This window comes from Artemia franciscana, chromosome 7, assembly GCF_032884065.1.
Source record: "Artemia franciscana chromosome 7, ASM3288406v1, whole genome shotgun sequence".
Lineage (NCBI taxonomy): Eukaryota > Metazoa > Arthropoda > Branchiopoda > Anostraca > Artemiidae > Artemia > Artemia franciscana.
This window is the reverse complement of record NC_088869.1, coordinates 57,161,897-57,187,525: the sequence shown is the minus strand read 5'-3', so window position 1 is coordinate 57,187,525 and position 25,629 is coordinate 57,161,897. Positions and strand designations below refer to the sequence as shown.

Sequence of the window (25,629 nt, the reverse complement as noted above, 5' to 3'; positions counted from 1 at the left end):
TCCTGAGTGTGTTTAGTAGTTAGGTTTACTGGATATAGGCCTAGGTTGATTTTGGGCCTACCCGAAAAACTGGGATGACATTGGTTCAAAATTCTAATTAACCTGAACTAATCTCCCAGAAAGTTTCCACTATGAGTAACTGGGCTATATTGAATGCGCTATATATATGTTGGTAATTTCCATAACCCTTTCAGGACTGGCTTTAATAAAATAAGTAAGAAAATTTCAAAACTGTAAAATTAGCTTCAGAGAGGTAACTATACCAAAATCAAACTTCAGAGGTTTTACGTTTCAAAATCAAGTTTGACAAAAAATTATATAGATATCCAAGTAAAACATAAACAGACTTACTAAGAAAACATCAATGACGAAACTGTTGCTAGATAAAGATTTTATTTTGAAGTCAGACTACAAAAGTAAAAAGAGTGAAAAAGAACAGGTCTTAGCTTCACTTTCGTCAACTAAAACCCCCGTTTGTTTTATAGCTCTAGAGATGCTAAAAGATAATAACGTTTGAACACATCAATACGTCGGACACACAGTGTCTTTTCAACACACACACACACACAAAAAAAAAGACCAAGAAAAGTGTTAAATTTAATTCAATTCTTTTTTATTATAGTTCGACGGACAAAACTTTCTTTTTATGATTGGGCTAAAAAAAACTAGCTTCTAAAATTTCTTAAACTAGCTTCTTGTGTATCCGAAGGATTGAACTAACTTCTTTTTTATGATTGGACGTATATAAAAGTTTTTTTTTAATAATTGGTTGCACAAAATAAGCTTCTTAAACTAGCTTATAGTGCGTCTCAAGGATTAAACTAGCTTCTTTTTTTATTATTGAGCATAAGCAAAAGTTTTTTTTCTAATTGGGCACACAAAAATTAGAATCTCAAATTTCTCAAACCAGCTTCTTAAATTACCTTCCTGTGTGCTCGAAGGATTAAACTACCTTTTTTATGGCACTTGGTATTAACCAAGTGACATATAGCAATCGCAAATTCTGTCGGTCTGTCTGTCGGTCTGTCGGTCCCGGTTTTGCTACTTTGGGCACTTCCAGGTAAGCTAGGACGATGAAATTTGGCAGGCGTATCAGGGACCGGACCATATTAAATTAGAAATAGTCGTTTTCCCAATTTGACCATCTGGGGAGAGTGGGGGGCCCGTTAATTAGGAAAAAATTGAAAAATTGAAGTATTTTCAACTTACGAACGGTTGATCAGACCTTAATGAAATTTGACGTTTGGAAGGATGTCGTGTCTCAGAGCTGTTATTTTAAATCCCGACCGGATCTAGTGACATTGGGGGAGAGTTGGGAGGGGGAAAACCTAAAATCTTGGAAAACACTTAGAGTGGAGGGATCGGGATGAAACTTATTAGTTGTTTCATTACCATAAAATATTTGTCTAAGTGGAACACCGTCTCTAAAGGTCACTGATCATCTAATCATTATCACTAATCATTTGTATTACTTAAGATCCCTAAAACTACAGCCAAATTAATCACTTAAACCTAGTGCCGTATCCAAGATTTTTTTTTGGGGGGGGGGTGCAATTAATCACTTAAACCCACTGCCGTATCCAAGATTTTTTTTTTTGGGGGGGGGGTGCAATTAATCACTTAAACCCAGTGCCGTATCCAAGATTTTTTTGGGGAGGGGGGGGGTTCAAAAGAATATTTTCCGGGAGGGGGGTTACAAAAACAAACTTAAAGAAACGCATCAAACATATGCTTATATTCATTTTTGTTATGTATTTTACGAGTCGGACAAACATTTTTGGGGGGTGGGGGTGGTTCAAACTCCCTAATCTCCCCTGGATACTGCCTTGCGTAGACCTTATTTCTGAAACCTCTCAGGTATACTTGCCTAAATCTTAAAAACAGTAATTACCTAAATATGAATAGTAAATACTCAAGCTTTAATCCGGAAACCTCTGTGTGATTTCTTAAACCTTATTTTAACGTTAAAAGTTAACATTAATAACGTTAACTTTAATATCTGAAGCTTATTTCGGAAACCTCCAAACATTAGTTGTTGCATTACCATCAATACCGTCAAACTAAAATACTATCTTTTAAGACTATTTATAATGTAATCGTTGTCACTAATCATGACCGTCAATTAAGATAATTGAAAAACACTGTCAAACCATACTAAACCCTATTTTGGAAACCTCTCAAGCGTAATGACCTTATTTGAAGTTTAAAAGTAATTACCTAAACTGTATTTAGTAAACCTCTTAAACATTAATTGTCCATGATATTTTGTATTATCATCACTTAAGATCACTAAAAAATATCGAAAAATATGAAACAAACATTAGTTGTTTCATTACCATCAAATGTTTGTCAAAGTGGGACACCATCTCTTAAGATCACTTATCATTATCATCAATCATTAGTATCACTTAAGATCACAAAAAAATACAGTCTAGGTAATTAACCAAACCTCATTTCTGAAACCTCTCAGGCATAATTCCCAAAATCGTATTTAAACATCAAAAGTAATTACTTATACATTGAAAGTAAATACTCTAACCTTATTTCGGAACCTCTGAAGCGTAATTGCCTAAACCTTATTTTAACATTAAAGTAATTACTGCTATAAATTAAGATCACTAAAAATACCGTCGACGCAATTACGTAAACCTTGTTTCGGAAACCACTTAAGCCATAATTACCTAAGCCTTATTCAAACATTAAAATAATGACCTATACATTAAAAGTAAATACTATAACCTCATTTCGGAAACCTCTGAAGCGTAATTGCCTAAACCTTATTTTAACATCAAAAGTAATTACTGCTATAAATTAAGATCACTAAAAAATATCGTCGACGCAATTACGTAAACCTTGTTTCGGAAACCTCTTAAGCCATAATTACCTAAGCCTTATTCAAACATTAAAAGTAATGACCTATACATTAAAAGTAAATACTCTAACCTTATTTCGAAACCCTCTCAAGCGTAATTACCTACATCTTATTTTAGCCTTAAAAGTAATTACCTTTAAGCTTATTTCCGAAACCCTCAAACATTAGTTCTTGCAATTATCATCAAATACCGTCAAAGTAGAATACTCTTTCTTAAGATCAGTTATCATCTAGTTATTGTCACTAATCATTACTGTCGCTTAAGATCGCTGTAGAATGTCGTCAAAGTAATTACATAAACCTCATTTCAGAAACCACTCAAGCATAATAAAAATTATCTAAATCTTAAAAGTAATAACCTAAACCTTAAAAGTAACATCTTGAACCATATTTCTGAAAGCTTTTAAGTATAAACATTATTTAGAATCTTAAAAGTAATTACATTTAAAAAAAAAAAATAATTTTCAGAAACAGCTTATTTCAGAATCATCTCAAACATTAATTGTTAATTATATTTTTACTTAATTGTTCATTATATTTTGCATTACCATCACTTAAGATCACTAGAAAATACCTTCAAAGTGATTACATAACCTAAATGTTACCTGTGTGTTGCCTTATTTATTATTTTTTTTTATGTTCCTACTCGGAGGCTTTAGTATTAAAGCATTTATTTAATATTGTGACCTCTATTTAATATTGAGTTTTCATTTCTAATTCTTCGAATGATATAAGAATGGTCGAAGAAGACCACGATATTGTCCATTTGGTGTTATTGTCAATCAGTTTTTATTTTTCTTCGAGTTGTTTTGATATTGAATGAAGACTCAACATTAAATTACATATAGGGAGCATTTTCCTGTCCCTTGCTTTGCAATTTTCCTTCTTATTTCTTCACATACGGTGTTTCCTTATTATACTTGATAAACTTGATGCATAATTACGGTATTGCAGTATACCCCTATATGGTGTTTTGCCACAACACCGAGGCGTCCCTTTCTCTATAAGCTACAAAAGATACTTTAATTTTCCAAAAAAGGACGAAAAAAATGAAAATTGTAACTTTAAGGTTTTAGATCTCATGACTGGAAATCCATTTTTTCTTTTAAATGCTATTTTTTGGTAAGAGGATAATTTCGCATTTTACTGGGGCTTTTTCTGTACCCCTGTTATATACTTTCGTAGAGTTAATTATGAATGGACAAAGACTTTACTTTGTCTGCCAGGAAAGTGACTGATTGATTGAGAAAGGGGTTCATATCGAATATGTGTGTTTCATATATCACTGAGCTTTGTCTGTATGCGCCTAGAATTGGATCCGGGTACATTTTGTTTCATATATGCATTTGATTAGTGTTTGAGTCATTTAAAAGCTAAAATGAAACTCAAAGAATGTTATGCTTAAAATACCACCTCCTTTTATTATATTTGAACCAAGTTGCCTATGCGGAATTTTGGTAACTTTAACACGTATGTGAAGAAATACTGATTTTCTGTCTCTTCTAACCTTTGCATGAAATCTATGCTTCGTCTAGCCTGCTTATGCCTGCTTCAACCCCTTAGGTAGCCACTCGGCATTTTTTAGTCGACCTATCGAGAGTTTTGCTGTCTTTTCGACAGATAAGCGATCGTCCCAGCAGCCACCGATAGAGGTCCCTGTTTCCCTAAGTGCTGAGTTGCGACCCCTGGCTTGCACTCATGTCACATCGTCCGTTCGACGTCTGGGAGGGTTGTCGGTCCTTCTGTTCCTATTCGCGAGGGTAAGTCTTTTGTTTTCACTCAGTTAATCTGAAGGTCTTTCTTATTTAGGATTCGTACTGTAGTTATTCCTTTCACTATTTATACCCAGTTCAGTCTAATATACTGTTGACGGGTCAATGATTTTTTTGTATATTTAGTTGGAATTGACTCGCAGTTTTTATGAAGGATTTTTTTTCTGAAGGTTGAAGTTACATATTCTAGGGATTGCAAAAATAAAACTGAATTCCGGTTTCATGTTGTAAATAAAGTGAAATTTTTTCCCACTCTAAAAAACCCGCACAAAAAAGCAAGATTCCTTTGGAGATTGGTCCTCAATAAAAAAAAAAAAAAAAAAAAAAAAAAAAAAAAAAAAAAAAAGATACAACACTTGCCTACAGTTGCACATGCTTTATGTTTCAACCCCCGTCCTTCTAGGAACAATCCTGTTACACGAGAGATATCTTGACATGTCTTTTCAGAATGTTTTCCCATAAGCCTGTTTTGTGGTTATCTTTGAAAGTCGTCATGAATAATTGTCTGACAGGTTGTTCATATTTATTAGGAGCTATTTTTTGCTTTTTAATGGTACAACTGTCTACTATAGCAATTTTTTCAATTCACTACTTTCTTGTGTCACAAGGAGAACCATAATCACTAAATATACATTTTTTGGCTTTAGTCCAAAGCAGAAATGATCCAAACTGGACCGAACTGTCATATTACTGCTGCTATAGTTAGTGCACAAAAACATGCATGACAAATATAGTTTTATTTAGAATTTTAAACTTAATTCTGTTTCTCATATTTTGTTGTTAAATTAAGTGTAAAAATATTTCAACCCGAGAAAAACGAAGAACTTTCGTACTTAAAATCTTCAACAACAATAATTATTTTTTGTTTCAAGGTTCACCCGAGTTTGATGTTTTCTGCCTCTCGAACATTTCTTAGGCAGATAAACCTATGATTCTTCTTTTTTATTCTGAAAAGAAAATGTAGGACAAGATCAAGAAATCGAGAAGTCTTATCTGTTTCATTCATATAATACAGAAGTATTGAGGAAGGGGTCAATATTAAAGTTGTCCAAGGCTTGTTTTCTCTTTTTGTACTTTTCTAAGTTACGATATTTCGACACGGCCAAAACGCAACACTTAGTGTAAGCTAGAATTTGAGCGTCTTTGGAAATATTTCAGAAGTCTAAAACACTTTAAAAGGGCCTGATTTTTGTTTTATAGTAACATTGAGACATATCCACTTGGCTCTTTTTCAGTTTTCTGGTCTCATTTACCGGCAACTGGCGCTTACCTATGTACAGTTAGTTTTAAAATTATTTACTGCAATCGCAATATTAATTTATCGTGACTGGGTTCTTTGAAGCTATTCGTTGGAAGAAGAGTAATACTCTTCTTCCAGAAGAAAAAAGAAGAAAAGAAGAGTTGGAAAAAGGGTAATCCAGTGTGCCTTAAATGGAACTGACTTAATATTAATGAGGGCATATCTATCTAGAGAAACAGAGAGGTGTTTTTAGCATTATTGGATATTATTAGAAACATTCTACATCAATAAAAATGATTTAAGCAAGATTTAGATGGTCTGTATGCTCGAATGCATTCGTAAATATCTTTATATGATTAGAGAGATTTCTGACATCAAAACAGCGTACCCTAGCCTCGATTTCTCCTTTTCCACACTAGCCTCGATTTCTCCTAGCCTTGATGTCAGAAATCACCCTAGATTTCTGACATCAAAACACCCTAGCCTCTGTAGCTCGTTTTCTGTTTTTGTATTCTGATCAAGAATGGTGTGGAATTCTTAAATACCAAGATTTGTTTTTTCAGAATAAGCTATTTTTAGTATTATCATTTTAGTAACGTTTGTTTGCAACGTTTAAAGTTATTTTTAACATGCGTTATTTTAATGTTGGAAAACTCACTGAGGCCTTAATTGAGGGAATGAAGAGAGGACCCAATTAAAAGTTGGAGAATTGTCCAGGAAAAAGAATCGTCCTTAAGCCTCCTTCACAGGTTGCTTAGCTAGATATCAGTTTCGAGCCATCATCACCTTGGATCAAACAGTTCGTGGTAACGAACTGTAGTAAGGAGCGACCCGGCTCAATAGTAACCAAAACTCTAAAAAATGGAATTTTGATACCAATAGCTACATCAAAAGAATCGCATTTTAATGCTGGTTTTAAATATATAAGTTTCATCAAGTTTAGTCTTACCCATCAAAAGTTACGAGCCTGAGAAAATTTGCGTTATTTTAGAAAATAGGGGGAAACGCCCCCTAAAAGTCATAGAATCTTAACGAAAATCACACCATCAGATTTAGCGTATCAGAGAACCCTACTGTAGAAGTTTCGAGCTCCTATCTACAAAAATGTGGAATTTTGCATTTTTTGCCAGAAGGCAGATCACGGATGCGTGTTTATTTGTTGTTTTTTTTTGTTTTGTTTTTTCCCAGGGGTGATCGTATCGACCCATTTGTCCTAGGATGTTGCAAGAGGGCTCATTCTAACGGAAATGAAAAGTTCTAGTGCCCTTTTTAAGTGACCAAAAAAATTGGAGGGCACCTAGGCCCCCTCCCACGCTAATTATTTTCCCAAAGTCAACGGATCAAAATTCTGAGATAGCCATTTTATTCAGCGTAGTCGAAAAACCTTATAACTATGTCTATGGGGACGACTTACTCCCCCACAGTCCCCGTGGAAGGGGCAACAAGTTACAAACTTTGACCTGTGCTTACATATAGTAATGGTTATTGGGAAGTATACAGGCGTTTTTAGGAGGATTTTTTTGGTTTGGGGGAGGGGTTGAGAAGAGGGGGATATGCTGGGGGAACTTTCCTTCGAGAATTTGTAATGGGAGAAGAAAATTTCCATGAAGGGAGAGCAGGATTTACTAGCATTATTTAAAAAAACAATTAAAAAATAAAAGTGAAAAAGCTTTTTCAGCTGGAAGTAAGGAACAGCAATAAAACTTAAAACAAACAGAAATTATTACCCATATGAGGGGCTCACCTCCTTCTAATACCTCGCTCTTTACGTTAAAGTATTTTCGGTAATTTCAACTACTTATTCTACGGCTTTTGTGATTCAGGGGGTCATTCTTAATGAATTGGGATAAAATTTAAGCTTTAGTGTAAAGAGCGAGGTACTGACGATGAGGCGAATCCCCTCATATATGTAATAAAAACATGAGAATACAAAATTTCTTTACGTAAGCTAATTTATAAGTTACGTAAATCTTTTACCAATAAAAAGATTCGTAAAAAATTAAAAGTTCTAGTTGCCTTTTTAATTAACCAAAAAATCGGGGGGCAACTAGGCTTCGTCCCCCGCTCCTTTTTTCTCAAAATCATTCGATCAAAATTATGAGAAAGCCATTGAGCCAAAAAAAAAAAAATATGCAAATTTCGTTTTGATTATTCCTCTGCAGAGAGCCAAATCAAAACATGCATTGATTCAAAAACGTTCAGAAATTAAATAAAAAAAACAAGTTTTTTCAACTGAAAGTAAGGAGTGACATCAAAACTTAAAACGCACAGAAATTACTTCGTATATGAAAGAGGCTGCTTCCTCATCAACGCCCCGCTCTTTACGCTAAAGTTTTTTACTGTTTTAGAAAGAAGAATTGAGAGAAAGAGTCAAACTTTAGCGTAAAGAGCGGGGCGTTGATGAGGAAGCAGCCTCTTTCATATACGAAGTAATTTCTGTGCGTTTTAAGTTTTGATGTCACTCCTTACTTTCAGTTGAAAAAACTTGTTTTTTTTATTTAATACCAATAAGGGCTGCATACAACAGAGTCAACAAAATGTAATATTAGTTAATGGTTATAACTAGACATGGATGTTTAACTAAGTGTGCATTTGATTTGGACCCGTCGATATATCCTGATTTTGTCGAAACAAGGCAAAAGTTTACTGAAAACAAACTTAGATAATGTATTTAAGCCCACAGACTATCCATTGAGCTCAGCTTTGTGCGGCCATGTCTTTGAGTAGGCTGGTCAGTGTTTTGATTTCTTTCATTACCAAAGGCCTATTTCTTTTCTTTAGCAAAACCCCTGGTCGTTTTCCTTAACAAATTTTAGTAAGGGGGCGGAGTCAAAATATCCCTAATGAGATTTTATTGTGTTTGCTTCGTGATTTCAAAAAAGAGTTGATTCTACTAAGAAAACTCCATTTAAATGCCGCGTAGCGCCAATTAAAGGGTGCAGGTTTCTCCAATAAATGTGCTTTGTAATTAACATATTTGCTTATTAACTTATAGTTTTCTCACCAGTAGCCTTTAGCGTTACTAGAAATATATGGAGCTTCTGATATTATTTAGTTGAGGTGTCGCAATTAAGTGTCACAAGAGGATGCAAGCTGAAAACGAGGAATTTCACAGAAACTCACCTATGCTTCCACAAACGCCTCTAATTTAATGATACGGTCTCTGACAGCCTAATAATTTTTTGCTATATCGAATGAATCACAATACTAAACAGCCCCCCTCCAAATAAAAAAAAAATTACTAAATTATTGTAATAAATACACCCCATGTCCAGTACTTAACTTAAATACTGCACCGAATGAACAAATAAATGGTAAGCCACCTAGGCTTACAACACGAGTGGCTGCAAGCTGGGATTCCATGAGCTCACTTTAATTTTTTAAAACGTTTTGAGTTAAGTGATACTGTCTTGAATACTGAGGCGGTTTTAGGGGGAGAGAGGGGGAACTTACCCCGGGTGCAGAAATTTAATGGGCGCAAAGTGTCAAATAGATAAACTAACGGCTATAATTATTTTTATTTTGAAATTTTATTTTATCAAAATAAAGTAGAGGGCGCACTTGGTTGTAAATAAAGACAAATAAAATCCGAATCTATATTTTTTCCTATGCCTGCATCACCATTCTTTGAAAGTAAAAGTAGGCAGACCAAATTTAATTAATTTCAGTATTTTTTTTTTGTGATATCTTGCATTCGAACTTGTTCGTATTTTGCAGGATGCTGAAATAATTAATAATTTTGCAGAGGTTAAAGTAAGAAAAGTCAGAGTTAAATAAATGGAAAATTTTGTTAATAAATGGAATTTTTGCAAAAACATGAAAATTTAGTCAAGCTAGTCAAGATTACCCCACGGGTGCCAGAAAGGCCGGAACTCCTACTGCTTGAATAGGCTTAATAATGCTCTAATATGTCCCCCTATACCATACTTACCCCCTCCCCTAACATCTACGATCAGTGCAGTTCATGATAGTTGAACATAATCACAAATTGCGAAGAAATTAGTGGATTTGACATACGAACTGAATTGATGCAAGCTGCTAATTATTTAGCAATTATTAATTTGCAAAATTATTATAGCAATTTTTGGCTATAAAAAAAATTATTATAAAAAATTTTAATAAGAATTTTTATATATATATAAAAAAAAATGATTATAAAAAATTATTTAGCAAGCTAACTATTTAGCAAGCTGCTGGACCGCTTAATAATGGTGCGGTTGAAAAATAGCAACTTGATTGTTGAAGGTCAATCTGCGAGAAGGAATGGGGATCTTAGGGAATTTGTTTCGGGGACTTTTAATCTTCAGCTATGGCATCATCTGAATATACTTTCAATCGTCCACTGTCGAATTCCTGCTACTTGCCTCATCAAATTGAAATAATTTTGTGTTTCTGTAGGGAAATCATTCTGGTTAAAAACTAGTGAAAAAAAAAGTAATGAAGTCCAATAATATGGTAAAGGCAGAGCTCTGTTCTTCTGATAAGAGGGGATTGTGCCTCACCAACAATGTCGTTTCCATTTGTTTATAGAAGCATTGCTTGTGACTGAAATTGCTTGGAGGCTGAAAAGGAAAAAAAAGTGTATATAGGGATCAACAATCTTTCAGTGAGAAAGAAAACATGAGGCTAACTGAAAAAGGAAGTAAAAATACAAAAATAAAGGTAAAGCATCATAGTTTTATAACACGTTAACATAATTTTTTTCTATGAGGTTAGACAGGGTATTCAAATCTTCGATGAAGTTTGTGATCCAAAATGGGCTTCGAAACTAATTGAAGCGTGTTTTCACTGTCGTCAGGGGTGCCACTTGGAGGGGGAGCAGAGGGATTTTGAAAAGTACCTGTTTTTGTTGTTTTCATCTTAAAAAGTCGAAACAAAACAAAAATGCCTCTCTCCTAGATTTTGAAAAACATATCTTTCATGTATCTTCATTGCAAAAAATTGATAAGAATCCTTGCCCTCTCCCTTACCTTTTCGTGAGTTGGCACTATTGACAATATTGAAGGTATGTTGCTCTTTCTGAAAGTAAACAGGAATTGAAACTGATTTTTTTTTTCTACGATTCAAACAATTGGGCTACTTTATCAAATTATAACTCACTCTTGGTTAAAGTGTAGTGGAGCAGCTTAAAACAGCACAAATAAAGATGAAGGAAGGCTTGTTTCAATTCCTAGATCAACTTCGTTGATCTAGGAAAAGCCAAACTTTTAAGTTTTTTTCGTTATGTTTTATGGAAAGAAAACAAATGCTCACTTTTCTTGTTCGTACTACCATTCGCCTCTCTGGTATAGGAACTGCAAAGCTCCTATCTGAATCTTAGATGGAATAAAGATATTAACATCAAATAAAAATTTAAGACTAGAAAAAATAAGTGCCGAACTAGGCTTACTTACCTCCCATTTTGAAGTTGTTTAACGTTCTATTATAAGAAGAGGCTTGTTTGTGGCAAGGGCCTTTCAACCGCCTCGTACTTTCTTATGTGTATTTCGTTTTTCTTCTTTAATTTTGTCATAGTAAAACTTTTTAGCTCGTTTTCTTATTTTCCTTCTGTGTTTTTGTTACCGCACTTCTTTTGTTTCACGAGGAGTTAGAAGTCACTATTATTAAACCATTATTTAGATTAAGAACATTGTTCTATGTTTGATATTTTTTTATCGTGATAAATTTACATTTTTGAAGTTGCTTCTTACAGGTAGTAGAAAAGGGTGATGATGAAGTCCTCCACGCGTCAGTTCTTAGTTTGCTATTAAATTATATGAGAAGCAGTTCCTGTCTTCAGTTGGAGTTTGTGTCCTTAGATGGTAGAGTCATGCTACAACACCTTTTGATGTCCGATAAATTCAAATCTGGTTTTCATACACTAAAGGTAAGCTATTATGAACGATAAAACAAGTTAAACGTAAGAAAAATTACACTGTCTCACGTTTTTAAATTGTCTTAGGGGGTTGTCTAATCAAGCCTCCCCTTTTCCGTATTTGAAAGTTTGATTTATACAGTTAAATTTTGTTTCTCCTCCTTCTATTCTACTGGTAATATTTTATCATCAAATGGTTTCGTCCTATCTCCTTTGTGTGCACATATGATGCAAATTATACCGCATGTAGGCCTATTATAGACTTGTAAGGGGGGGATTGCTTATTAGTCAGAAGTTTTACCTTCTCTCTTCTAAGTCTGTTTTATTCTTTCTTTGGAACTATTGAGCTGACCCCTGGGACTTGCCCAGAGAAATTGATGGGAAAAGTCCATACGCAAAATCAACAGTAGCAACGTTTTTGTCAATGTTTTATGGACTACCTAATAGCTCACGAAGATTCTTCACTAACACACACAGTCAGGTTACCCCGTAAACTGACAATTTTCCTGCTGAGCTTATGGCAATCAAGTTTGCTCTTCAAGCCATATCGAGTCAAACAGACATCAGATATCAGAAGTACATTGTGTGCACTGATTCACTGTCAGCTCTGGATTACCTTTCACACTAGGAACGCCGAGCAAGAAATATTACCATCCAGATTGAAAACTTTCTTACACAATTATAAAGAAAGGGTGTATTAATTTTATTTATATGAGTTCCTGTATACTGTGGGATAGCAGGAAATGAACAAGTGTACATGGTTGCAAAACAAGCGTCCCAACTGGATCTGATCCCTTACAGCCCTATTACTGGTCCCGCATTCCTGTCTTTAATCAATTCGAAAATTTTGGAGGAAGAAGAGGCTTGGTTCCATTCTTCTCTTATATCACTATAATTATAAGCAGCCTTCAAAAGAAATGTACCTCCCATCCCATCCCGTATCCTTTCAATAAGCCTATTTCGTCTTAGATGCAGCCATAAAACAACAAAATCAACCCTTTTCCAATAGAAAATGGCCCCAACCCCCAATTGTGACACCTGTGGAGTGTATTAAGACATACGCCACCCCATCTTTAACTGCAGAAAGTATGACAAGGAGAGAGAAATATTAAGGAATTAGGGCGAGAAGTCGTTTTACAATCCCTGCGTGCCTGGGTCATCACTCCTTACCATCTTGGACTAGAAGACCAAGCATAAGCTTCTTAGGAAGATTTTTTCAGACTACTGGTTTGGTTCACTCCCTATAAAACTTTTTTTTCTTAACTCCATATATTTTTATCTTAGTTTTTTTTATTTACTTGTATTTGGTTCACCCCCGATAAATTTTTGTTTTATAGTTATTTTATCTACTTGTACTTTATCTGTTTATATTTTTAAATCTAGGATCGTGTGACAGGTTATTAAGCACAAATGTAATACCTATTATAAATGTGTTGTATATGAATTGCAACTGCATTTTGACAAAGCGTAAACATATTATTTTGATTCTTGTTTTACAGCGTAGGCAATTGCTGCAGATGAATAACCCCCTATCAATACCAAGATAAGTAATACTTAGACGAATTCCATGAATATTGACTGAAGTGACACCCAAGTAAACTAGTGATTACATAAGGCACAGAGAAAATCAAATGATACAAATGCATATGATCTATTGGTCGAACGCGTCAAAACCCAAACAACAACAACATACTTACATAAATGAGTTCTTCTGTACTTCAAATGAATTATCTATTTTGGTTAAACACTAACAGGTTGAAATACTAAGAAAACGTTACAAGTCTAATCTCACTTCACCAAATTACAAAAAAAAATAATCTGACGTCAAATCCATAGTTCTGTTCCATTATTGAATCTTCAAGTGATGGACAAAATTGTTAGAGAAGGAAAGGGTAAATGAGAGAGAAATTAATGAAAAAGTGAAAAATAAAAGTTTAAAAAGAAGATAGAAGGAAAGAGAGTTAGAGTGAAAGTCTGATAACTATTTATCTTTTAGGTTTTTCTCGATTTGTGCTCTGAAACACCATTATTTTTACACAACCCGCTCCAGAATGAATTTAAGTTAATTAAGAAAAACGGAACTGTTCTGACCAATTTCAATTTGTTGGCATTCACTCTCACGTTATGGGAGCTTTGGATTGGAAAAGGCGAAACTTTGGCAAGTCCTGATTCCCCGCTGGCCTTTTTATTATCAGTTCTGCTTCAGTCTGTCAAAGAGGAGACGAAATACTCGGAATTTAATTGCTATATGCTGAACAAGATTAGAATATTGGAGCTGCTTTTGACATTAATCAAGGTAATCCTCATTTTGTCTTAAAATCTATGTTTTTTTTTGTAAAAATGTAACAAAGAAAATGTAAATTAATTTTTGACTATGGACGTGAACTAAAAAAAGAAATCTCTTGGACAATATTTTCGACATTTCAGTAAATCTTCCAGTATTTTCTCTTTATTTTGATCTGATAAAAATATGTGTCATGTAATGACGATTGTGGTATATTTAGAGCCTCGTTTAAATCATGCAACAACTTGAGTGGGTCTATCATTCAGATGTAATGAAGAAAACGATTAAAAATGAAAATGAATCAATAATTCTTGGCTGCCTGATAAACGCATGTTTCGCATCTAATATGACTAAGAAGAAAAAGAGGTTACAAATCTTAGAGTAAGAAAAGCCGAAACAAAAACGAAAAAGGCAAACTTTTTTTTTCCGCATAACCTCAATATAAAATAAAAATATCCTTAATATAAAAATTAACTTAATGAAAGTGGTATATTTTGAACCTGTTTTTAGATACAAAGCGAAATTCAAAAATTTGTCTGTTCTGCTTACATTCTTCCACACTGCGATTTGGTCATATTAACTCCAAGTCAAAATAAATAAGAAAGCTTATAAATCATATTTGATTTAGGAAGATGTTAATTACGTAATACTGCATATTTTATGACTAATACGTTGGAAGAATCACTCATAGTGGTTTGTGCTCCTGTACTTCAATGAAGTAGTGACTCCAATGAATTTTACTCATAGTTGTAAAAACAAATAGACATGACCACACATGGGCATTTGGCATTGAAGTCTCATTTGGAGACTTCCATACCCTGTTTCGTATGAATAGGGATTGAAGCTACCCTATCTGAGACTGACTTGATAGGGGGAATGAAAGCAGTCTAGACTTATAAAATAGCATTATCCAGAGTTATTTTGAAGGTGAATTTAGAAGGGTAATTTGTTCTCCAGATAGTTACGTTTTTGTAGTTATTAGGATGGGAATTTGAGACGAATGCTCTTAAAAGAGTTGGAAATTAAATTGGAGAGTTACAGATGATATTTTAGGAAGGAAGAAATTACTAGAAATAATATTGGAGAAGGCTCAAGTTCAGTTAAAGATAGAAAGGTTTTGTATAAGAAGTTTATGTGTTATAGATCTTACGAGAGTACAAGGCAAGGTTTTATAGAAGGCATTGGCCTTATTTTGTAAGAAAGCGAATTTTTAGAATGATTATGCTTACTAGACTGAGAGATGTTGTAGATAAAGTTTTAAGTGAAAAAGTATGCGATTCTAGGAAAAGAAGGGGGTTTTCTCGCTTAGAATAATCATTTTTGATCTTCTATACGACTGACAATCTCTTAATTACCTTATTAGTAAGGAGGCTGGATGCAATGAAAATCTACAGCATAGAATAGCCTAAGAACATGTTGTTCTTTTTGCTATTAAGACAAGTTTGGAAGAAAGGAAAGATAAGTTTTAGAACTAGTTCAGAATGCTAGAATTCTGATGTTAATGAAAGTTGACTTACACGACTCTGAAATATTGGTCCTTCGAAAAGTAGGCAATTATGTAGTAGGTATTTTTCACACTCAGTGTTAAGGATAGTTTTAGCTACATGTTTCAACGATTTCCTAACAAACAATAGGTTTCATAAAGAATACGGTTTGATCTCAGTCTCTATAGCTGCTATGAAAATAGTGGCGTTGTCTGGGGGGGGGGAAGTTGCCCCCCAATAATTTGGAGAGAAAAATATTAAATAGCCCATCCCCCTTGATTCTTCGGGTGTTGACCCCTCTTGCCCCCTCCCCCCATAAAAATGCGGGAGCTACGCCCCTTTACGAAAGTACGGTTGTGGTTAAACTACATTTTACAGAGGAAGGATGATAAGTTGAAAAACTTTGCTCTTTTTACTAGCCCTGCTGAGGTCAAACGAAAAGCAGGATGTCTTCCACCGGGTGAGAAGAGGTCATAATGCACAATTTATAAGAGATAGAAAGTTTATGAAAGGGAGAAAAGAGTGGAGCTCGGAAAATGTTAGTATTGAGAAGGTGCATACCCCCTTTATCTAAAAAAAAAAAAAAAAAAAAACTTTTTAGGAATGAAACCTCAGTTTTCTCTCACCGAAAATCATTCGGATATTCATCCTCTCCTTAACAGACATTTTGCTGCGTCTCGTTATGATCTGACAAATTATTATCACAACTACCCCTAAGTTATAATCTACTTCATGTTTTTCTTTTTAGGAAACAACGCTAGTCAGCTTTAAGCTTGACATTTGCCCTGAGATATGTGACACAATTCTAGAAATTATTCGCAATGTATGTGTGATGCCTCCAAAGGTGGATGATTTGATTTGTATACGGGATTTTATAATATTGGCACATCCTTCCTCTCAGACTTTCATCAACCAAACACCGTCCAAATTCTTTTTTGTTTTGCCACCATCTGACACTGGGAACTTTTTCTCCTCTGGGCTCAAAAGTGCTGTATCAAGAACAGGAAAAGGTAAGCTGGAATAATATAACAACTTTTTTTTTACTGTGCAAGGGTGATCAGAAAGAGAATCGCCCTGTTCGTCGAACATCAGCAAATAATACCAAAAATAAAATTGAACCTATGAGATTAATCACATTGACCGCAATTCGAATTTCTCAATCCCTTGAATCTCTAAGCATACACACGGACAACATTACCACCACTGCAAAAAAAAAAAAACCTATGTACTGGAAGACATTTACAGCTTTTTATGTAACTACTGTAATTTGAATGTAATTAATTCTGTTGATACTGTAATAACATAAAAAGAAACAGTCTGGTGGAAGTAAAGAACGAAATTGAAACTTTTAAACGAACGAAAAATATCCCTTCCATAGTCTACGCAACGTATATTTATGAAGCTAGCACGCATAAAATGACTTGTGATAATTCCTTGCATTTTAAAAATTACGGATATCTAGTGCTTTGCTGAAAGCACAAATAATATATGAATTTTAGTACAGAAGAAAGATAAAGTGACTTATGGTTTTTATTTCAGTAGAAAACAAAGCAATTTAGGACGTTTTGATATGGTTTTTGTTTAGTTTGGCGTGGCCTTGCAAAATGAACCCATTTTAATGAATGGCTTTCTTTTTGATAAAAAATGGATATTTGATAATTATGTTGTAACAAAATCTGAAGTGAATATTTATGGTTCAGGATTCAGACTGCTCATTAACTTCTGAAATTCAAATCATAGCTTGAAATTACCCATAGTATAGACAAAAGTCACAAGGTTTACAAAATCTGATGTTAACATTTGTGATTCAGGGTTCGAACTGCTCACTAACTTCAGAAATTCAAATCATAGCTTGGAATTATCCTTAGTATAGGCAAAAGTCACTAGATTTACAAAATCTGGAGTGAACTTTAGTGGTTCTGGGTTCCGACTGCTCACTACCTTCAGAAATTCAAATCATAACTTGAAATTATCCGTAGTATAGGCAAAGTCACTAGTTTTACGAAATTTTTAGTGAACATTTGTGGTTTAGGGTTCGGACTGCTCATTAACTTCAGAAATTCAAATCATAGCTTGGAATTATCCATAGCATAGGCAAAAGTCACTAGGTTTGCAAAATCTGATGTTAAAATTTGGGATTCAGGGTTCGGACTGCTCGCTAACTTCAGAAATTCAAATCATAGCTTGAAATTATCCATAGGGAATTCTTCCGGGACGGGTTATTTGAACTAGTTTTATTTTACTTCTCCGAGAATTGCTACTTTTTTTGGCAATTTTAGCTCACTTTTGTTCAACGCATGTTAAACCCGATAAAATGTTCTTTATAGAAATTAGGTAATGATACAACAAAGTCAATATGAATTATTGTTAAAACGTAGCATTAAGGTACATCTCTTATTTCTGACCCAAGTTCAAACTCTCGAAGGAATATTATGCACCGATTGCAGTTATTTACAAGATTTCTGAAGATTAACACGTAAGGATTCTGGTATAAAGGTGCGTTTTATCACAGGAGTCTTTCTGAGAAGCGGCAAAGTATAAATTACTAGAGTAATACCTACTTTGATCACATGAATATAATAAAGGAAATGTTTTTTTTCCAATATGTGTTTGATTGGCAAACCTCCAGTTATAAGTTTTTTGCAATGTCAATTTAGGTTTAGTTGACAAATATAATAACAATTATTAATGCCCAATTCACATTAATTGTAAAATTTTCATCACGAGACTGTTTCGTTGAAAAAGGTTTTAATTTTCGGTTACAAAGACCCTCGGCTTCTTCTTTCCTAGGTTGCAGCTGTAACTATGAAATGAAGAAAACTAAAAAAAGAATAGAAAAAGGAGAAACTATCTGCGCCGAAATTCAATAATCTTTGATTTTCAAGATAAGGAGAGTGGGTATGTAAACCACCAATAAAGGACAATTTATTGGAATACCTCAGATTTTACACTCCTTGGTTTTTGGCTCTGTTTTGACTAAAATTGATGTTTTATGGTATAAAATAGGAGACAATGGAACTTAGTTGTGGCCCAATTTACTTGGTTAGCTTAGAGAGAGCATATATTTTTACTTAGGTTCAAATGCGTCTTTCCCCGACATTCTACAATAATAAGTTCAATACAACAGCCCTGTTAAGAAAAGAAGAGACACTCTAGCATGACCGGCGCCAAAAAGTGATTTTTAGTTGTTGATCAATGTGGGGAACTTTAAGCCCATGCTTCAAGGTTAGCGGTTATGGTGATTTCATTGGTGTACTTCTTTTTTCAGTTTGTAGTCATATTTGAGAGGTTTCACGTTCCTTTTCAAAATTCTTGTAGATCATTTTCGAAATTGTAAACTAATATTTAATTGAATCTGAAAAAATTATACTATTTCCAAGTAAATGTCAATTGCGAAACGTTTGTCAATCTACAGTCCTTTAAGAAAACTCTTTTTAATTTTCATTGCTATGGGTCGTTCTTTGCTCTTTGCTAGGTTGTAGCTACTGCTACAACTATGATACATAAATACTAAACATTATGCTATAATGCAGCCACAGAAAGTAATACTTGTTAAGGAAAGGGCAATGAAGGTTTTACAAAGCGTGGAAATCAATACCAAAGAAGATGAAAATACCTAAGAAAATAAGCTCAACAACTTATTTGACAGGATATTTTGGGAAGGTTGGAGTTCCATTCACACTTTGCCTGGTTAATTTTAAATCTTTGGCCCTCGAGTTAGGATCTGTTGGTGGTGAGAAATTTCCTGTGAAAATTACGAGTGTATGACATATTGCAACGGTCTACAACCAAATTCTGTGTGATATCTGACAGCGTTGTTGAACTCTCTCTCTGTTTCTTTCTCTCTTGCTCTTTCTTTCTCTCTTTCTCTCTCTCTCTCTCTATCATACACTCTCTCTTTCTTTCTCACCTTCTTTCGTTTTTGAAAAGTAAAACTGTATATACTCTAGAAGGGCAATCTAAATCGGACCGTGCAAGCAGCCATGCTGAAATTGAAGTTGCTGAGCAAGACAGCAGTAGAAAGAACTTCACACATCCTGTTGATCCTCAGACACTTAGTAAGGCCCTGTCCAATTTACAGGTAAGGTGGATTTTTTACACAGGTGAAGTAGCTGTGAGGTTAATAGGGAACTACGGGCTCGAATCTCTCTTATGGCAGGTTTTATTTCAAATTGTACTATTTGTTCTAAGGTTGGATGCCTCTGTGTATATTTCGTATACTGGGCTCCGTTATCCTTGCCAGATATACATCTTTTGGTTTCCGTATCTATTTTCACGTGGTTGTACCTTTGTTACAAAAACAGTTTAATGTGCAAGAATTTACCACAACTTAGTATAATCTATTTTTATGTATTAGACAAATGTTCATTTTATTGCAGCTAAAGTTTTCGTGATAAGATACTGAAGGCTGAGCTTCCAGTAAGCGTTGCTTATTACGGACTAAATGGTATCCAGGTCGTATCCAGGTAGAAGGGGTAGTAAAATCTTATTGTTAAGTTGCAACCACGAAAACGAACTAGTCTTAGTGACTAATGGAATATATATCAAAATTAAAATTGGAATAAACCTAGGCATTAGTAACTACCATATTTAGTAACTAGAGATACCGTACATTTCCTTTTGGGTTATATCCATGACAATCGCGTATCCGTGGAACTTTTTTAAAATGAATTGATTCGTCAGCTGCAGCAACAACGGGAAGAGCAATTGGTTCAAATGAAACAGCACTGCATTAAAATCTGTTGCTAGCATATATACTGTTCTGCGCAAATATACCGCACATATATACCGTTCTGCACAAATATACCGCGCATACATACCGTTCTGCGCGGTGTTCAGTTTAATTCTTGAAAGCAATGGGCTCGAAATTGATAAATATTCTGTTATAAATTCATTTTACTGGCCGTGTTTACTAATTTGTGTTTCCGTCGAATAAAATTGGCATTGCCGGCCACTATTGAGATAAAATGTTTTAGTACCACTAGCTTAAAGATTACCTTACATGATCAGCGTTCGGACTCGCCTATAAAGTCCAATAAATTCCTATATTCCAATGCACTCCTATAAAATGCCTATATTTTGGCTAAAATCCTATTATTCCTATATTTTTGGCTAAAGAGCACTAAGAACATTGCTCATGATTTGCAATTTTCACTTCTCTTTAAGTAAGCCAAGATGTGCTTTTCTTTTTGCTTTTGACTCTGTTGTAGACTGTGCAGTCTTTCGGTGTAGATCGATAATTAACTACAGCTGTTGAGCTGTTTCAACTTAACTAATGTTTTGAACTGGGCTTAGTAAGCTGCTTCTGCCGGGGCTATGCTGTTGTGTTGACTTAGTAGCCTATGTTTTATTTTTTTGTCATGTTGGGCCTGTCCGAAATGAGCAAAGATCAGTATACAGGCTAGCAGTATCTGCTTAATGAGACTAGAGTTCTTGCGACTTATGTGTTTCCTGCCTGAACGCTATTTAAAAGGCTGATGCGAATACGGCCCAGTTTTGGACATATCCATATTTTTTCTTTTTATGGTCTTTTAGTCTTGGGATGCTATTTTGTAGGTGATGCTTTTTTGGTATTTTGGTAGGTGAAATGAGCAAAGATCAGTATACAGGCTAGCAGTATCTGCTTAATGAGACTAGAGTTCTTGCGACTTATGCGTTTCCTGCCTGAACGCTATTTAAAAGGCTGATGCGAATACGGCCCAGTTTTGGACATATCCATATTTTTTCTTTTTATGGTCTTTTAGTCTTGGAATGCTATTTTGTAGGTGATGCTTGGTAATTAAGTATGGGGCCTACCAAGTTTAATATTTCATGGCTTGCTAAGACGGATTGCAGCGGTAGAAAGATTGGCGAATGGTGTAAGACTGGGAACGACCAGTACTCGTTCTTTTGCAAACTCTGCTTGAAAAATTTTGGTTGCCAGCTGGGGTTGCTCAGGGGTAAACCAACATGTGCGATCTGCAGAACACAAAGCCGCAGTTACTGCTTAACTACATTCACTGTAGCTTCACCTGAATGGACAGTCTCGAGTTGACGAAACAACCAAGGATAAACCGTTAGTTGGTACAAACATGTTGTGTGAGCGTGATACCGCTTATAAAGCTGAGTTAATATGGGCGCTTCAGACGGTACAGAGTTCCATGTCTGCTAACTCTTCAGACCGTATTGTCACAACCTTCCATGCGATGTTCCCCGGTAAGATTTCCGACGAAATGCCCCTATGTGCGAAGAAACTCATGTATCCGATCGCCGATGCGTTGCATCCTTACTGCAAGCAAATGCTTGTGAAGGACATTAAGTCATATCTTGTGCTAGAATTTGACGAGACAACCAACAACGCTGGTATGAAAGAGTTACAGATACGTGTTCGATATTGGTCCTCATATGGAAACGAAATCCAGAGCAGACTTTTATGCACAAGTTATATGGGCCACGCGACAAGTGATGATCTGTGTAGGAAGATTATGTCAGCCAATGAGCAGAATCAGCTGCCACTTGAAAAACTGATCACGCTTGGAAGTGATGGACCAAACGTCAACAAAAGCGTTTGGAAAAATTTCAATGCCAAAAAAAGAATGTGACGGGAAAGGGAATGTTGAATATTGGTACTTGAAACATCCATATAATCCATAACGCTTGCTTGAAAGGTCTTCAGGTGTTCGAAGAAAAAACTGAAGAAACTTCTGTCCACTCCCAAATTTCTGAAGATTGTGGCTTATATCAGAAGTGCGACGATGAAGGCCCAACTCGAGTTTGTTCTAGCCTCAGCCGAACTGTTCATAAGTTTCACCCAACTGTTCCAGAAAGAAGAGCCTCTCATTCATGTTCTGAACTCAGAGATCAAAAGACTAGTTGTGACGGTTTGCGGGCGGGTCTTTACTCCAGATTTCGTGACCGAGATTGAAAATTTCTCGCCGGAAATGTTGAACCTTGCTGAAAAATTTGCAGAAAAGCCCATAGTTTCAAAAAATGTGGAACGAGCTTTCCGTGAGAAAGCAACACTGAAAAACAAGGCCATTTTCTATGTCAATGTGTGAAAACATTTTATTGCGGGCATTCGCCATATTTTGAACAAATGTGCTCTGGAAAAGGATGGTTTTCTAGAGGCTTTACGCTTTTTGAGTCCGATCAACATGAAGGATTCAAGAAGCATTGCAGACATAGCGGCTGTGGCACGCGAGATTGCGATTGGAGCAAGCTCAGACGCCCAGGCTGAGTGGCTGCTTTTGCGAACGGAAAATGGACCCCGTGAGGGCATTACTCGGATCGATCATTTTTGGAGCCATTACTTTGGGCTGGTGAATGAGCGCGGAAACAACAAGTACCCGGAACTTACCAAGCTTATCAAAGCAATGCTGACGTTATCGCCTGGCAGCGCAGATGTTGAGCGTGGGTTCTCGCGTTCTGGTAGGATTCTCGGTGAAGACCAGGCATTAATGTCTGAATGCGTTCTGGATGCGAGACTCATGGTATTTGACACGTTGAGACTTTATGGAGGAAAACCAGAACGGTTTGTTATTACAAAAGAACTGTTGAATCTTGCACGTTCTGCACGGTCTCGGTATCAACAATATCTGCATGAAAAGAAAAAAGAAGAGCTATCCGAGAAGGAGAAAGGAGCTTTTGAAGAGGACAACAAGTGGAAGTTGCAGGAGGTCCACGACAAAAAGAAAGAAATAGAAGACCTGGAAAGCGAAAAGAAAAACTTAGAGCATCAGAACAAAGAGAAAAGAGAACAGTAGCAGATGCTCTACTTCAAGAAGTGACCGATAGAATGAAGAAGGCTGCCGGGTCCAAGAGTTCCATAGACATTGCCCTAGCTGTTTCTTTGCTCGAAGGTGCTGTGAAGTCCAGAACGAGTGAAAGAGAGCAGATCGTGGAATGTGTGAGAATGGAGCAGTCTCTTGCAAAGAGACAAACTGACCTCATATCGAAATTGATACCCTAGAAGCAGGAAGAGTGATTCGAGGTATTTTACCTGTATCAGTCAATCGTTGGCACAGTATGTGTATCTGATTTAAAATAAAAATGCTGAAACTCGGGAAGTAACGAATTTACGTGACCAGGCATCCCACGCCATCTACCACCAATCTGATCCCAAAGACTTCCGAATCCTATGTTTGGCCTATCTTTGGACTCGGGAAATCTGATATAAATAGGACAGGGCCTATAATTTGAAACGAACCGACCTGTCCGAACCCTGCATGATGTAATAAATTGCAAAAAAAAATAAGTGTATAGTGAAGCTTTTTGACCCTAGACTGCTTGGCAGGCGGGGCTCGTAGGCTGGCTGGGATACCTCACTTCACTTATTCAGGGTAGGACCGTTTTTTACCATCGTAGGTGGTATTCGCTTTACTAAATTGGGCATTTTGTCTTTTGTTCATTATATAACATCCAATAGAAAGTTGTTATTTGAGGTTAAAGCTTGTTGGTAATTTTCATTTAATTCAAGGATCAATATAATCCGCAGTAGGAAAATTTTATATGCAAAAAAAACGTCTTTCTGTCGAAAACGGGTCGTATACACTAATTTAAATTCAAATCACCCATTTTGTTTATTTGACGATATTTATTTTTACCACATTTAATCTATTCATTTTTTTTCTTTCCAATTGTACTTCTAAGTTTCGAACTTTTCCAAGAAATTTAAGCTTTTCAAAAACAAGTGATAGTGACAAGTTTCGTGGCAAGGCGAAATGTGATGGAGATGGACCCACTTAGGGGAAAATATTATCCTAAATTAGGGTGTTTTGTTGTTTTCGTTTGCTTTATTGCTTAGTATTAAAACACTTAAAGCAAAGAGTAGTAACAATGACTGTTTCTTTACGGAAGACGCGGCCAAATTGGTAAACTCTCCGAAATTGATTAACTCTAACCCGGTCATACTGTTAGAGCCTGACGGAAGTAATAATGACAATAGAAGATGAAAAGAAATAGCCAAGGAAATATCACCAGTGCCTGGTCGACCCAATGGACTTTTCCAACTTCCTAAGAATTCCCTAAAGCCTCTCGCTGATGACCAGTTTTATGTGACAAAAGAGCCTTAAACATATCAACGCCACTTGTGGATTCGTTTAGTTAAGATCTCCTCCTGTCCCCTCTTTCTTCAGCATCATTTGACAGTATGCAATTTTGAGAATGAATCTTGTACAAAAAACGTGAGGAAGACATTCATTAAAGAAAGTTCGGATTTTAAAGATATAAATGTGAAATTAATCATCTGTCATGCGAATGAACGACCAAAGTTATGTAACTAATTGTCTTAACAAATACGGGGGAGGGGTAGTATGAGGCTGAACTGAAATAGGGTAATTTTCATCGGCCATTGCTTCGAAGAAAATAAAGATCTATACTTAGAAAAACAGAGCTTAACAAACAGTAAGCCAGACATAGTTGACATAACTGCTACTTAACGGCTTAGGTTTCAACCACGATTTTTTCAAGGGAGCTGCTGCTTAGAATATGATTCCCCCCCCTTCCCCTCAAATTTTTTTTGAATATTTGCACAACCTTACTTAATGACTTGCCGTGGGAAAGTCTTTAGAAACTTGTTTCCTAGTAGTGAGAGGTAATATCTGTTTGCTTTCTGCTGTAAAGTCAGTTAGTTAACGATAGAAAGCAGAATAACAAATATACAAGAGGTGTAGCCCAAAATATTGTTTGACTTTTGGATAGAGGTGTAGATTTTTGGTAGATATATAGTTTCTGTTGTTCTTTGAATCCGTAGTGCCGGAATCTAACATAATGGTATTTGTTCTGCTCTTTTTAGGTTAAGTGGAATGTCGATAATCAGTCTACACAAAACTCCAGTTTCTCCTCAACATCGCGGACCGTTCCTAGGTCTTCTTCCCAGCCACAAGAAGCAATAAGCATATCAAAGCCATCGACTGAAATGAACTCCACCATAAGGGTCGATCCAGGTGGTTATAGTGCTTTCAATCATGAAATGTCAATGGAAGCTGAAGGATTTCTTGAAAAGGGCGAAGAGGCAGTTCTCTTGGATGACTGGGAACATGTCACGGTGAAACATCTTGAAAGCTCGAGCTCTGAAGGCACCTCTCAGCCAGAAATAATTGTTACCTCTGAGGTATCTTTCTTTTTTGAAGTTAGGGAGTTTTGT

General features: G+C 35.6%; 1 protein-coding gene across 1 annotated transcript in view; it reads left to right on the top strand.

Moving 5' to 3' along the window:
• LOC136029512 (lysosomal-trafficking regulator-like) overlaps positions 1-25,629 on the top strand; it is a gene marked incomplete in the record, with an annotated part of 247,841 nt that overhangs the window by 104,514 nt on the left and 117,698 nt on the right. Inside the window, 6 exon segments of the mRNA XM_065707957.1 lie at positions 4,436-4,632; positions 11,577-11,750; positions 13,735-14,034; positions 16,255-16,516; positions 19,457-19,587; positions 25,279-25,596. Coding sequence (XP_065564029.1) covers positions 4,436-4,632; positions 11,577-11,750; positions 13,735-14,034; positions 16,255-16,516; positions 19,457-19,587; positions 25,279-25,596 — 1,382 coding nt within the window.